The sequence below is a fragment of the Equus quagga genome, chromosome 5 (assembly GCF_021613505.1).
Source record: "Equus quagga isolate Etosha38 chromosome 5, UCLA_HA_Equagga_1.0, whole genome shotgun sequence".
NCBI classification, from domain to species: domain Eukaryota; kingdom Metazoa; phylum Chordata; class Mammalia; order Perissodactyla; family Equidae; genus Equus; species Equus quagga.
Window position 1 is genome coordinate 25,025,579 of NC_060271.1, and position 13,483 is coordinate 25,039,061.

A 13,483-nucleotide genomic window follows, 5' to 3' on the forward strand; every position below is an offset into this window, starting at 1 on the left:
TTGTCTTTTCAGGGCGAGGCGGGGGAGTGCTCCTGCCCCTCCAGAGACCTGGTCTTCTCTGGCATGCCGGTAAGTGGTGCCGAGAGTCCTCCCCCCAGCCTGGGGGAGAGGCCAGGCTTCCCGCCTCAGCCCAGCGTGCTAGGGCCCCGCGGGGCTTTGCGCCCCAGCCAGCTGCCTCCCCACGCAGCCCTGCGCTTGGTGTGGACGTTGCCTATAACCTCTCCCCTTCTTTTGCGACCCCCACTCCCACCCAGGGTGCTCCGGGACTTTGGATGGGCAGCTCCTGGCAGCCGGGCCCGCAGGTGTGTCGCTTGTCTCCTCTGTCACTCCTCTTGTTTGCCAGCACCCCACGGCTTGCCCAGCCTTACGCTGCTGCCCCCAGCCATGGGGCAGAGCTTGCTTCTGGGTCTGATTATTTCTTCTTCCCTCAGGGTCCTCCCGGTGTTCCTGGACCACCAGGCCCCCCTGGAGTGCCTGGGCTGCAGGTAAAGGGGGAGAAGAGTAAGAGAATTTGGGAGGCAGGGCTCGCGCTCCGTGCCCCTCCCCTGCCCCACACACGCACCGGTCATTTCTCACTCCCCTGTGCTTCTGCTTGGCAGAGTGGCGTGGGGGACCCACTGACCCCTTAGGGCTGGCTGTGTGCACTCCCAGCCCTTTTTCGAGGAATGCCCTGTTGGGTGCTAGCCCAGGCACCCCCTGACAGCCATGCCAAGCTCATGCCCCGGTCAGCTGTCAGGGACCCAGAATCTGGGTCAGACAAAAATCCCCCGCATTGGAACAGAGCTCCACTGTTTTGGAGCAGCATTCCACATTATTCATGCAACAAATATTTTTGCACATCTGCTCTTTCCCAGGCACTGTTTTAGGTGCTGGCAAGACAGCAGTGGACACAAATAAAAATCCCCATCCTCTTGGAGCTTGCATTCTAGCAGGAGAGACAGACAATTGCAAGATAAATGGATAAAATATAGTATGCTAGAAAGTGATGTGTGCTAAGGAGAAAGTTAAAGCAGGGCGTGGGGATGGAGAATTGGAGGAGGGCAGGGAAGATATTTGAGGAAAGGGTTGAAAAGAACGTGACAAAAGACTTTTAAGTCTTTTGAATCAAGACTTAAAGGAAATGAGGAGTGAGCCTGTGAGGGAGCGTATCCCTGAGGGAGAAAGCAGCAGGTGCAAATGGCCAGAGGTGGGAATGTGCATGAGATGTTTGGGGAATAGCAAGGAGGCCCGAGACAGTGAGGGGAGCGCAGGAGGAGATGAGATCCCCGTGGCATTGTGATTGAAGTGTGCATTCCAAAGCTACGCAGCCTGACTTGGAATCCCAGCTCTGTTATGTGCTGGCTGTGTGGTGCTAGGCAAGTTACTTACCCTCTCTGTGTCTCAGTTCCTTCATCTGTTAAGGGGAGATAATTACAGCACCTGTCTCGTGGGTCTTTTGTGAATATTAAACGAGTTAATACATGCAAATTGTATAGAACCCTGCCTAGCACATAGTAAATGCTTGGAAGGCATTAGCCGTCATTAGGATGCCGACTACTGTTATTGTTTTATATCCATTCTCTCATTCACTTGAGCCTTATGTCAACTCCAGTAGGAAGATGGTGTGATCCCTAAGTCACAGCTGGGCCAACTGAGGCTCTGAGAGGTGAAGCATCTTGTCTGAGGTCATCCGGCTGGGAACTGGCAGCATTGGCCTGGGGTTTCCCCATCCAGAACGCCTTCTCGTCCCCTCCTCTGCCTGTCAGGACTGTTTTCCAATGATTTGCATTCCAGGCCCCATTTCCCAGAGGTCCTGGGAGGCACAGACAGTGGCTTCCACGTGTCTGGCTCCCAGTTCCTGGAAGAGTGATTCCATCTGAAGGAGCAGAGCAGAATCACATGGAAGCTTTTTACAAACTACTCCCCCTGGCCCGACGATTTTAAACACTCTTCCCGCACTGCCACCTGGGCTGAGAATCTACTCTGGGGAGCCCCCATTGCCAATGGGGCTCTCCGCCGGGATCTTAATTCTCTCTGTCTCCTCGAGAGCTCAGAGTAGAGCCAACTCTCGGTCCCCCACGGGCCAGCCACACGTTTTCCAAGTGTCCCAGCTTCCTGCGGCACTGCCAGGAGGCAGGACTCTGTCTGCAGGGGGCTTGCCGTTTGCTCGGGGAAGCATGAGAGTCATTTCAAAGTGACCTGTTAACAAGCACACGCTGATACAGTGTGAGCCCTGCCAAGACACGCTGGGGAATGAGGCAGAAAAGAGTGACTGCCGAGCCTGGTCCTGGGCACCAGAGTCCTCGTCTGGTGCCAGTGCCGGAGACCATGCCGAGACTGCCACTAACAGGCCGGCTCGTGCCAGGCAGGGTGCGTGTCCTCTGCGCCAGGTCACCTCCTGCGGTCCTTTCAAGGAAAGGAGGGCTCAGCAGCTACTCTCTCCAGGCGCAGAAACAGGTTCAGAGATAGACGGCTCTTATTTGCTGGAGTGATACAATCTCACATAATCCTCATCCATTTCCCAGAAGAGGAAACTGAGGCAGAGAGGTTAAGAAATGTGCCCGAGGCTAGATAGCTAGTAGATAGTGAGTTGGTAGCCCTTCAGTTCCTCAGAACAACAGATGGGATGTTTAGTTCTGGGAGGAAGATCAGGCCAAGAAAATCACCAAGTGTCAGGCTTGAGTTAACACACAGGCAATGATTGTGGGGCGGGGGGTGAGTAATAATTTAGGGGCATAATTATAAGGAACACATTCAAAATACTTTCGCTGGGCCAGGCCCTGTTCTAAGCACTTTACCGCATTTACTCATTTAAGGCACAGAATGATCCTGGCAGGGTGACAGTGTGTGGGGGTGCAGGAGGGGGTGGGGGAGGCGGACTCCAGGTGGGGGAAGGTGGTGTGTCCTGTTGCTGGGAGCTGGGACTTGAAGGGAGGCCAGCTCTCGGAGCGGGCCAAGGAAATCCCGTGCGAGGAGAGCAAGGTGAGCAGCTGTGCATTCACTCAGTGCGTGGTTAATGCGTGCCCCCTCCATGGCGAGCACCGGGGATTTAAAACGGAACATACTCCCTGCCTCCGTGGAGTATTTAATATGCAAATGTGCATTGTGAGTCTGCAAGGGGAACAGAGTCTGGGTGGCAAACATTTAACATGAGCATCCTGCGTGCCAGGCTCCGTACCAAGCTCCTTACAGCCATGATCTCCTTTAAGCCTCACCATAAACTATCCTTGTTTTACAGATAAGGAAACTGAGGCAGAGAGATTTCTTTCCCCAAGTAACCTGCCAAAAGTTATGCGGGTAGTCAGGATTTGCACCTAGATAGGTCTGACTCCCAAGCCTCCATCTTGCTGTGTACGTGAGTGTTCTGGAAGTGTCTTTTGAGGAATGATGCTGAAATAGTGGTTAAGGGAGGAGTTGGAAGCCAGTGGTCCTCACTCTGTATCTCACCTCTGTGCCTGGCTCATCCTGTGACCTTTGGCAAATTAGGTACCCTCTCTGCATTTTTTGTTCTCTTTTTAGGATGGAGATAACGCCTCACTCACCAAAATAACTGTGATGATTAAATGAGAAAATATAGAAAATGTACTTAGTACAGAAATAAACAATAGTTACCTTCCAAATAGAAGACCCTTGGCCCAATTTCTGACCTTCCCCTAACACGTGAGGAAAAACTCCCTGTCTGACAGGTTTTGGGGGTCACCCCTCTGGGCCTCCTCAGCTTTCCCTACACACAGTCTGGAGATTTTGAGCTAAGAATCGACGTCAGCCTCGTGCCAGCCAGGGCTCTCAGCTCTGTAGGATGAGGGGAGGAGGCAGTGGGGATGGTGGGTGACCCGCGAGCTGGAGAGGGGAGTCCACTCACTCGTGTCTCTCCTTGGCTGCAGGGAGTACCTGGAAACAACGGCTTGCCAGGACAGCCGGGGCTGACTGCGGAGCTGGTAGGTACCGCCAGCCCCCTCCCTCCTTCCCCATGGCTCAGCTTAAGCCATTTCAGCTTCCTTAGCTGGAGTGGGGGTCCCTCTTCTCTCCGTCTTCTGAGGCTGGGAGAAGCCTGGCTGGCACATGGCTTCCTAAGCTTCCACCTGATGTCATAAGCCTCCATCCCCTTTCCCCTCCTCTGTCTGAGCCCTCCTGTCATCTCTTGCAGGGGTCCTTACCCATTGAACAGCACCTCCTGAAGGTAAGGGGATAAAGGGAGGGAGTAGGAACGGGCGGGGGTGTCCCCTAAAGGGATTCTCGTAAGTGCTCAGCTGCGTGGCCCCGCAGAGAGAGAGCTGCAGATGGAGCTCTTCGGGGGGCATTCCAGGCGCCTGGTCTAAGAGGGCCCAGTGTGGTGCCAGCTCATAATGGACCCTCAGTGTTTGCTGAATGAGTGTTTGAAGGAATCCTGCGAAGGTACCCACATGATGGATGCTGTCGGCAGTTCCAACCCTGAAGCCTGCCCACAGCAGTTGCCAGGGAGGCCCAGCACCACCCTGCTCATGCCAGGGCAGGGCCCGGCAGCTTCCAAAGCAGAGTGGGGAGGGCGAAAGTGCATCAGAGGGCGGTCAGGCAGGGGGCTGTGGAGGTTATTTTCCCTGAGGAGACTGGGTGGGCGCCTGGAAGAAGGCGTCAGCCGTCTTCTGGTCAATCCAAAAAGAACCCAGGAAGGAGATGGGGTTTGCAAGAAAGGGGACTTGGGGCCTGGTAAGAGAGTTGGCCTGTGACAGGGCCTGCCGATAGTGTCAAGAGCACACCAAGGGCTGTGGCCTGGCCTGGCCCCCTAAGCTGGGCACCAAGGGTGACAAGTCCTTCCTTGCCCAGTCACCCCTAGAGATGAGGCCTGGACTCTTCTGTCCTCCAGCTCAGCTTCCTCTGGGGTCCCTCCCACGCCTTGGCCTCCAGAGCCCCCCTGTCCTGGTCACCCCTGTCTAGCGTTGGCTAGCCAGTGCCCTGGACCTCCCACTACCCCAGCAGGTGCTGGTCAGGACAGAGCATGGGAACTTCCTGCCCCACCCCTGTCTGGACAGCAGACGTCTCCAGAAGCAGCCTGGGGTCGAGTTAAACTGCTGGCAGCAGTTACAGGCTGAGTCACGGTGGAGTGTGGCAATGAAACCCCAGCTCTTCTCCCCTAGGCTTCCGGCAAGCCGAGGTTCCCCCAAGCCCCGTCCCTGGGCAAGTGATGTGTGACTCCACATGCAGAATTTGACATTTCTCTGTGTAACATTTCATCTGACAACTTCTTAATCAAGTGTTTTGGGCCCCATGGAGGGCCCCAAACAGGAATAAATGTGGCCTGGAGAAGGGGTCAGATGGTGCCCCGCGGGGTTCTGACCAGGAACCCCAGCCACCATATACACCCACAGCCCAGAGGAAGCCTGGGCCTGTGGACAGACCAGGGTCCAGTCCGGGTTCCCCCTTACCTTAGACAAGTCATGCCGTCTCTTGGAGCGTCGGCTTTCTCATCTCCAGAATGCTAACAAGACGACCTGCCTCATTGTGCTGTCAGGATCGGATGTGATAATGTGCAAAGGCCTGTTACCATGGCTGGCATCATGGGCGAGGTGGAAAGGGCCGCCATTATCATGGGGCTTTGCGGTGAAGGGTGAAGATGGAGCAGGCACTCCTGCCTTGGGGGCCCTGGACACCGTGCCCTGGATAGACTCCAGGCTCCCGAGTCCTCTGAAATTGTAGTCTAGTTTTCATTAGTGGGTTTTATTTTTCTGGGAATGGGACTCATAGCTGCCGCTAAACTCTGAGAGGGGTCTGTGACCCAAAGAGGTTAAAACGTCCAGGTAAGAGGAGGACTTTCTCTTCGGGAAGACTGTTCAGACCCAGTGAACAGGGAGTCTGTGCCGGTGCGATCTGCTGGGGAACGGAGGGCAGGCCCCGTCCCCAAGGGTGTCTGCAAAGGGCCTGGCTCTTCTTGCAGCTGCTGCCTTTGCTCCCTTGGGCAGAGAAGCTGGTGTTTGGAGCCAGCCTTTTCAGCCCAGATCCTCATGGCGTGTCCTCGCAGTGGGTGCAGGTTGCAGGAACAGCCGGGACAGATGGTCCCTCCACGGGCCCCTCTGCCTCCTCCCACACGCCTGTCTGGAAAGTGGCTTTGGCTTGGCCCTATCAGAGCTTCCTCCTGGAGAAAACTCAGAGCCAGTATTGGGATTGGGTCCCCTGAGGATGGAGCGGAGCTGCTGCAGGGATGTGACTGCGGGGAGAGAGGGTGTGGGTGGAGGACTGCCATGCAGGGCGCCCCAGGCTGAGTTCAGAGTGGGGTTCCCCCACCCAGCCCATGCTGGCCTTCTCAGACCCAAGCCGCACTGCCCTCCCATTTTTCTCATCAGAGCCTCTGCGGGGACTGTGTCCAGGGGCAGACGGCCCTCCCAGCGGCCCTTCTGGAAAAAGGAGAGAAGGGAGACCGGGGCATCCCCGGCGTGCCAGGCTTTGACAGCTGTGCCCGGGTAGGAGCCCGGGCTCAGGGGCGGCCTGGGTGCAGGGAGAGCTCCCGCCGCCTCCCCTGACAGCCTTTTGTCGTCCTCCACAGTGCTTCGCAGAGCGGGAGCGCCCGAGAGCCGAGGAGGCCCGGGTGAGTGGGCCCTCGCCTCCTCCTCACCCCCTGCCCTGAGCCCTGTGAGAGGGGCCCTGGCCACTCACTCTCACCATCTCCATCCCACTCCAGGGAGACAACAATGAGGGAGATCCAGACTGTGTCGGGAGCCCTGGCCGGCCTGGTCCTCCGGGACTGCCTGGCCAGAGAGGAGAAGAGGTACAGCCAGGGCCCGGGCCCTCATCCAGGCAGGGCCCCGCGGGAGCTGGTGTCCCCACCTAAGTGGCTCTCAGTTCCTGAGGGCAGTTTCATTCCTGCCAAATGTCCTCTTGGGCTCTCTGGTGGCTCCCTGTTTCCTGAGAGTCCTTCAGAGGCCTCGGGGCCTCGGGTGCCCTGGCTTCTCTTACTGCTCTGACCTCATCTGCTCTCCTGGCACACTGGCCACCTGGCTGCTCTCTGTCCACGGGACACTCTCCCTTCTCCGGCCTCGCTGCTTCCTCTGCTTGCAGCTCTGCTCCAGGGCTCACTCCTTCACCCCTTCAGCCCTCTGCTCAAATATCACCTTCTCAGGGAGACCCTCCCTGACCATCCTCTCTGAACTGAACCCCCACCCCATCCCTGGAACCCCCATCCCCCTCCCTGTGTCCACTCATCCCCTCTGAATACTGTGTGTTTCCTTCAGTTAGGAGAATTCCACAGCTGTCTGTTGAGCACCGTGTGCCAGCCCCCGCTCTACCTGTGGCTGTCCACCTCTCCCCTAGACTGTAAGGGCCACGATGCAGGGATTTTCATGTTCTCTTTATTGCTGTGTCCCCAGCACCTGGGCTAGTGCCTGGGACATATTAGCTGCTCAATAAATGTTTGCTGGATGATCGAATGAACTGAATGAAAGGTTTAACATCAGCTTTCACATCCTGCTTTGATATCAGCTGCCCTCCATTGACTCTGGCTGTGGTGAGCCAGGAAGAAGGCTGCAGAGACCCCAGGGCTCTGTGGGGCCTGAGCCTCTTCATCTGTGTCTCTTGGCTTCCTTTGCAGGGTCCACCTGGCATGAGGGGCTCCCCGGGTCCTCCAGGCCCTATTGTAAGTATCTTTGGTCTCCTGGCCCACTTGAGAAGTTCGCAAAGGGGTGGTGATGCTCGGACACCATTCTGCTGCCTTGTCTCCAGGAAGCTGGGCAGAGTAGAAAGTGGGAACGTACACTGCCCTCTCTTTCCTCGTCAGAGCATCTGTGGGGACTGTGGACTCCCACCACCGAATCCCCTGGAACTGGCCTGTTCCTCCCTGCTCTGCCTGTGGTCCTGCTTAGGGGAGGCCCTCAGGGGCCCATCCTTGTTTCCCCACCCCTATCCTTGCAGGGTTTTGCACAGCAGACCTGGCTGTCCTGGGCAGAGGAGCCCAGGCTTCTGGCTCCTGGTCTCGGCAGCCAGGGAAGCATGTGGCAGCCTGGCCATGTCTCTCCATGCCCCCGTGACACCAGTTCCTAGAGGGGCCAGGAGCTAAGATGGAGCTGCCCTCCATTGCTCTGTAGGACCATCTCTAGGCCAAGTCTGCAAAGGCCAGACCAGGGGCATCTACCCTGGAGTCCTCTGTGATGTTGACATGGTAGGAAAATAGAAGTGACTAGAAAAGACTGGAAGAACTGAAAATGCTTTCTATGGAGAAAAAAAGGCTGGTGGGAACCATCTTAGAACCAGGGAGCCACCCACCTGGGGGCACATGGAGGTCGGATAACAGGCATGAGGGGCATCCACTCCAGCAAGGGCATTCACTTGGACTGGGAAGACGCAGGAAAGGCTGTTTGACTCGGGGTGCTGTTTCGCGTCTCTGCTGATGGCGGAGCCTTTCTTCCTGGAGCCAAGGGGAGGAGCAGATGTCTTCTGGGCCAAGATTTGCAATGAGTCTCTTTTTCCAGCTGCCTTGAAAATATTCCCGTGACCTCCTCTCCCAGGACCCCCCAGCCCCAGACTGGGCCCCAGGGTGACTGTGCTTGTGAGATGTGACCTGCCTGTTTCTCCCACCAGGGCCCCCCAGGTTTTCCTGGTGCTGTTGGCTCCCCCGGATTGCCTGTAAGAACCTAGCACTGCTCGACCTCCCCTTCCCCCGCCAGCCAGGTCTCTGTGGCTTTCGCTTGTCTCCCTCCCTGTCGTGCCCTCCCTTCCTCCTCCGTGTTTGTCATTGTCCCCCTGCAGGCACGCTAGCTAACGACACAGGTTCCCTGAGGTCCCAGCAGCTTGGACATCCTCCCAATCTCTGACTTCTTTCCATTTTCCCGTCTCCCTCTTCTCCTGCTTTCTTTATCTCATCTCTCTTCTCCCCGCTTCCGTTTCCCTTTTCTCTCCCACAATCACACGTCACCCGCCTAAGCCCTCCAGAGCTATTTTACCTTCTTATTTTAAGCTGGTGCCTCTAGGGGTCTCTTTATCCCTCCCTTCTGCCTCCTGCTTCTCCCACCTTTGGTGTTGACTGAAGATTTGCTGAAAGTAGTTCTTGGGGCCCTGCCAGGCACCTGGCAGAGAGCCCGGCAGAGATGCCAAAGCTTTAGGGCTTCACATTGCAGGCTGGCACAGGTTTGCTGCCCTGCTGCTTGGCAGGGCTGTCCAGAGGCACCCCAGGAATTGAGAGGCGGCCATGCTCGCACCCTTCCCATCGTCCTAGAGGGAACTCTCAGCTTCTTGCTCTTTCTTTCCTCTTCCTTGGCTCCGGTCCCAATCTGCTCCAAGGCTGGGCATGTGATGCCAGCCAGTTGGGTTTCTGGGTGTTGTGGGGCCCTGCCCCTCTGTGCCCCGCGTCTTGGCCTGCTCCGTCTGCCAGGTGTCGTTAATTGCTCTGCCTTCATCATCATCATCGCGTGTTTGAGTCATCCCCATCCTCACTGTTGCTCCCTCCCGGGTCACGGAAACTAACCTCCTGTTTGTCAGATTTCGTGTTCCTGGGGCCTGCCTCCTCTCCTCCCAGGCCTGGTGATGGAGACTAGGGAGCAGGGCCCCTCCTTGTCGCAGCTCCATCTGTCCCCACGTCCTCATCCTGGCCGGACCTTGTCTGTTTCTGCTTGCTTGGGTGAAGGGGCCATCTGTCCGTCTAGCCATCTGTCTTGTGTTGTGGAAAGGTTTGGGCGCCATCTCTTGAGGGCACAAGGGAGAGGGGCTGACACAGCCCCTCAATGGTGTGATGAATCTACGAAGGCCAGGGTGAGGAGCGAGGGGTGGGGGCTCTGGCTATGATTGCCACTGATGTCCATTTCCACCCTAAAAAGTGACAGGGACCGCTCTGGAGGGAGCCTTCCCGTGTCTCTCCCCTGCATCTGTAAACAAAGGTGATTTTTGGCTGGGGGGGTGGGGATTGGACAGGTAAGTGTTGGGTTTCCAGTGATACATTCTGGCGAGATGCGTTACTCTCGGGACACCTCTCCTGACAGTTGTCCCTCAGAGGAACACACGTGCCACCCTCCTAAAGGTGCATCCCAGTTACCACAGTCGGGCACACCAATGACAGTCACCCTCCTGAGGGGTACCCTCTGAGAGTCACCCACCTTGGGGGCGTTTCTCTGTAGTTACCTGCCTTGGGGGCTCTGCTCCTGAGAGGCACCCATAGGTGGGAGTGGAAACCTCTGACGGCTACTCTTCTGGGGACACCCCCTATGGTCACCTTGCCAGGGACACTGGGGGGGGCCACCAGCAACCCCCACCTTGGCCTGGAACGGCAACAGAGGACTGCTGGGCAGGAGGAGGAGTCAGGGGCTGGGTGAGGACTGCCCTCCCCGGCAGTTTCTCATGATTTTTCTCTCCAAGGGTCTTCAAGGAGAGCGAGGCCTCAGGGGCCCGACAGGGGAGAAAGGGGAACCGGTAAGAGGAGGCTGGCGGGGGATGGAGACAGATGAAGAGCCCTGGGGAGACAGAGGTTGGGCCCCCAGGGATGGCTGCTGACTGGGAGATGGGAGTGGACTCCTTCTTTTGAAACTCTCTACCCCTCAGCCCTTATTCCCTTGATATGGAGGTCTTCACACCCCCCTCAGGGTAGAAGGTGACCGATCTCCACGTGCCTGTCTCCCTGTGAGGGGCAAATACCCCTGGCCCGTGGCTTCCGCCTGTGTCCCTGGGGGCTTTTCTCCCTCCTGCCCTCGTACCACAGGATTCAACAGGCCCCTTCCAGCCCCTCCCTGGTCCTCAACCTCCCCTGCTCTGGGCCTTCTCTGGCTCAGCTCCCAGGGTCCTGGTCAGGCTGGTGCTTGTCACTAGGCCTGCGGTGGTGGTCATGACCGAGGGAACCTGGATCTTGGAGGAAAAAGTGGTGACTGTACTTGGGGGCGGGCGAGTGGGCACCTGCTGAATGGCAGCTCCAGGCATTCTGGCTTTGACTGCCCTTTCACCCAGGGAGGGGGGAACAGAAATGTTGGGGGGATGGTCCATCATGTCTACCTTTCTTTGCAGGGTCCTCCAGGGCAACCTGGCTACCCAGGTGCCATGGGCCCCCCGGGACTGCCTGTGAGTAAGGGGACCCTGGCTCTGGAGGTACCAGAGTTGGGGGGGAGGGGGAGTAGTCGAGACAGGACCAGACTTGGGCGTCCCTCATCGGGCTCCCTTCTTTCCAAGCATTTCAGCCCATGGCTCCACCAGGCCATCCGTGCAGAACCCCCACTGGAAGCCCCATGGGTAGTGTGGCTTTGGGGGACCCACTGCCGTCACTGCATATCAAGGGCCAGACTCTCAGAGCACCCTGAAAGGCCCAGACCCAGCAAGGACTGAGATCTGCCTCCTGCGGGGCTTGGGAGAGCTGGGGGGACAGTGTTGGGGCACCGCCTCCTGCAGGAGCCTGCTGGGTGGGCGTGTCCCCGCTTTCCACTGAGGGCCACAGTGGCTGGTGGGGAACAGCCCACCTCTCTCCTCCCCAGCTCTCATCCTCGGCGCCATCTGCCTCTATGTGCCAGTCTGTGTGGCAGCTGCAGTCTCCACCCCTCGCATTAGCGCTGTAACAGGCAGGCCACGGGGCTAATTCCACTCTCTCTGCTCGCTTGTCAGGGCATCAAGGGAGAGCGTGGCTACGCTGGGGCCCCAGGAGAGAAGGGGGAATCGGTGAGTTGCATCAGCGTGGGGGCGGAAGGAAGGGCTTCAAACGCGCCGCTCCCTGCCCCACCACCTGCACCACCGCAGGCGGGAGATTTTCCCAGCAGCCTGTGAGGGGGGCGACATGACCCCTGCTTGCCTGCCCCCAGAGCCGCTCCAGCTGCGTCTCAGGCAGTCAGCGCAGGCTGGTTGCTGCGGAGGTGGGACCTGTGGGGAGATTCCCAGTGGGGTTCGTGGAGCCCTGGCTGGCTGGGGCTGCCAAGGGGAGGGGGGCCGAGAGTCAGCTGTCAGCAGAACCTCTTCCTCCTCCCCCGTGTAGGCGAGTGGGCCAGGGTGGGCCAGAGAAAGCCAGGCCTGGGACTCCAGACCCAGCTCACCCCTGGCCTGTCCTGGGCAAGGCCAGAGCTGCCCTTTGCTGCCAGGTGTGCCAGGCCCTGTGCTGAGCACAGGTGCTGGGCTGTTATCAGATGAGGACACTGAGGCTCACCCAGGGTCCCGCGGCTAGTTAGTGAGTTAGGGTGGAGCCTGCACTTGAACCCAAGTCCCTTTGGGACAAACCTCCCAAACCTTACCGTCTTACCTTCCCCCTCACGCATGTCAGTGAGGCCCTGGGGGCTGCAGCAAACCCCGCTGTGCGTTTATTCAGTAATGAATGTTTCCCATGGGCCTGCGGGTCCCAGGCTCCGTTCTGAGGATGCCATGATGAATAGAACATTCTCGTACCGCTCACCCTCATGGAGCTCACATTCCACTGGGGGAGGCAGATAACAGATAATAAGCAAATATATGTAAATGAGAGATAAGACCCATGGAGAAAATAGAGTGGGTTAAGGGGCTGGGGCAGTGTGCAGGACACTATTAGAGGGTGAGGGAGATCTCTCTGAGGAGGTGGCACTGAGCTGAGACCTGAATGGGGCTGGGGAGGCACATGGTTGTCTGTACTAGGGAATCATGGAGGGAGAAACCATGGGTGAGGGCACCTCAGGAACAGATTCAAGCCACCTAACAACTTGGTAAGGTTTCAAAAGACCTAGAAAGGGTTGGGGAATGGTGGACATTCTGGATAGAGGGAACAGCCATGCAAAGGCTCAGAGGTATGGATGTATAGAGTATGTTCCGGGAACAGCAGTCTGACCAAGCAAGGCAGAAGGTAAGAAAGGGAGAAGGAAGGGAAGTGGGAAGGGTGGTTGGTACCAGATTACAGGATGCCTCAAAACCCAGCATTGCTGGAAAGTGTGCAGGTCATTCAGTTGGCAGAAGGGAGCCATGGAAGGTTTTGGAGCAAGAGAGTGTTATCATCAGAGCTGTGTTGATGGAGAGAAGATGGCAGCCAGTTGCCAGCTGGATTGGAGTGAGCCAGGAGGTGGCAGGACTAGCTAAGAGGCTGGGGCAGTAGCTCAGGCAAGAGAAAGGAGGCCTGAACAGAGCAGGGGGAGGAGTCCTGCTGGTCTAGAGGGCCTCCCACTACGTCCCCTGCCTCTGCTCTGTGCCCTGTTCCCTGCCCCATCTCCTGATCTCCTGGCTCCCCCAGTCAGTGACTGATTTTGCCCCTTTGCGTCCCCAGGGGCCGCCAGGATCCGAAGGCCTCCCTGGTCCCGTAGGCCCAGCGGTGAGTGAGGGAGGGGCAGGGAGCTGTGGACATGGGGATGCCTGACCCTGGTCCTGCCCTGGGGTCTGAGGGCAGGAAGATTGGGTTCCAGCTGCATTGTTCTCTGTGGTGACAGGGTCCCCGAGGAGAGCGAGGACCCCAAGGGAACTCGGGTGAGAAGGGTGATCAGGTGAGTGGTGACAGAGACCTGCCTGGCTGTCCTGACCACAGTGGATGGCTGGGGGGAGGCAGGGAAGGGACTGGGTCCTTTTCTTGGGGGTCACCCTCCTGTGGGGAGGGGTGACCAGCTCTGGCCTCCCAGGCCCTACCCAT

At 57.8% G+C, this 13,483-nt stretch overlaps 1 protein-coding gene across 5 annotated transcripts in view; it reads left to right on the forward strand.

Annotated features, from left to right (window-relative positions):
* Positions 1 to 13,483, forward strand: part of COL16A1 (collagen type XVI alpha 1 chain) — a 50,616-nt gene that overhangs the window by 23,450 nt on the left and 13,683 nt on the right. The window contains exons 41-55 of one of the 5 annotated variants that reach the window (XM_046660959.1): positions 13 to 69; positions 255 to 302; positions 432 to 485; positions 3,864 to 3,917; positions 4,127 to 4,159; positions 6,297 to 6,413; positions 6,497 to 6,538; positions 6,632 to 6,718; positions 7,538 to 7,582; positions 8,524 to 8,568; positions 10,291 to 10,344; positions 10,930 to 10,983; positions 11,518 to 11,571; positions 13,127 to 13,171; positions 13,287 to 13,340. In XM_046660959.1, coding sequence (XP_046516915.1) covers positions 13 to 69; positions 255 to 302; positions 432 to 485; positions 3,864 to 3,917; positions 4,127 to 4,159; positions 6,297 to 6,413; positions 6,497 to 6,538; positions 6,632 to 6,718; positions 7,538 to 7,582; positions 8,524 to 8,568; positions 10,291 to 10,344; positions 10,930 to 10,983; positions 11,518 to 11,571; positions 13,127 to 13,171; positions 13,287 to 13,340 — 843 coding nt within the window. The remainder of the gene's footprint in view (positions 1 to 12; positions 70 to 254; positions 303 to 431; positions 486 to 3,863; positions 3,918 to 4,126; positions 4,160 to 6,296; positions 6,414 to 6,496; positions 6,539 to 6,631; positions 6,719 to 7,537; positions 7,583 to 8,523; positions 8,569 to 10,290; positions 10,345 to 10,929; positions 10,984 to 11,517; positions 11,572 to 13,126; positions 13,172 to 13,286; positions 13,341 to 13,483) is intronic. The other 4 variants (XM_046660960.1, XM_046660963.1, XM_046660961.1 and 1 more) reach the window with 4 other exon arrangements.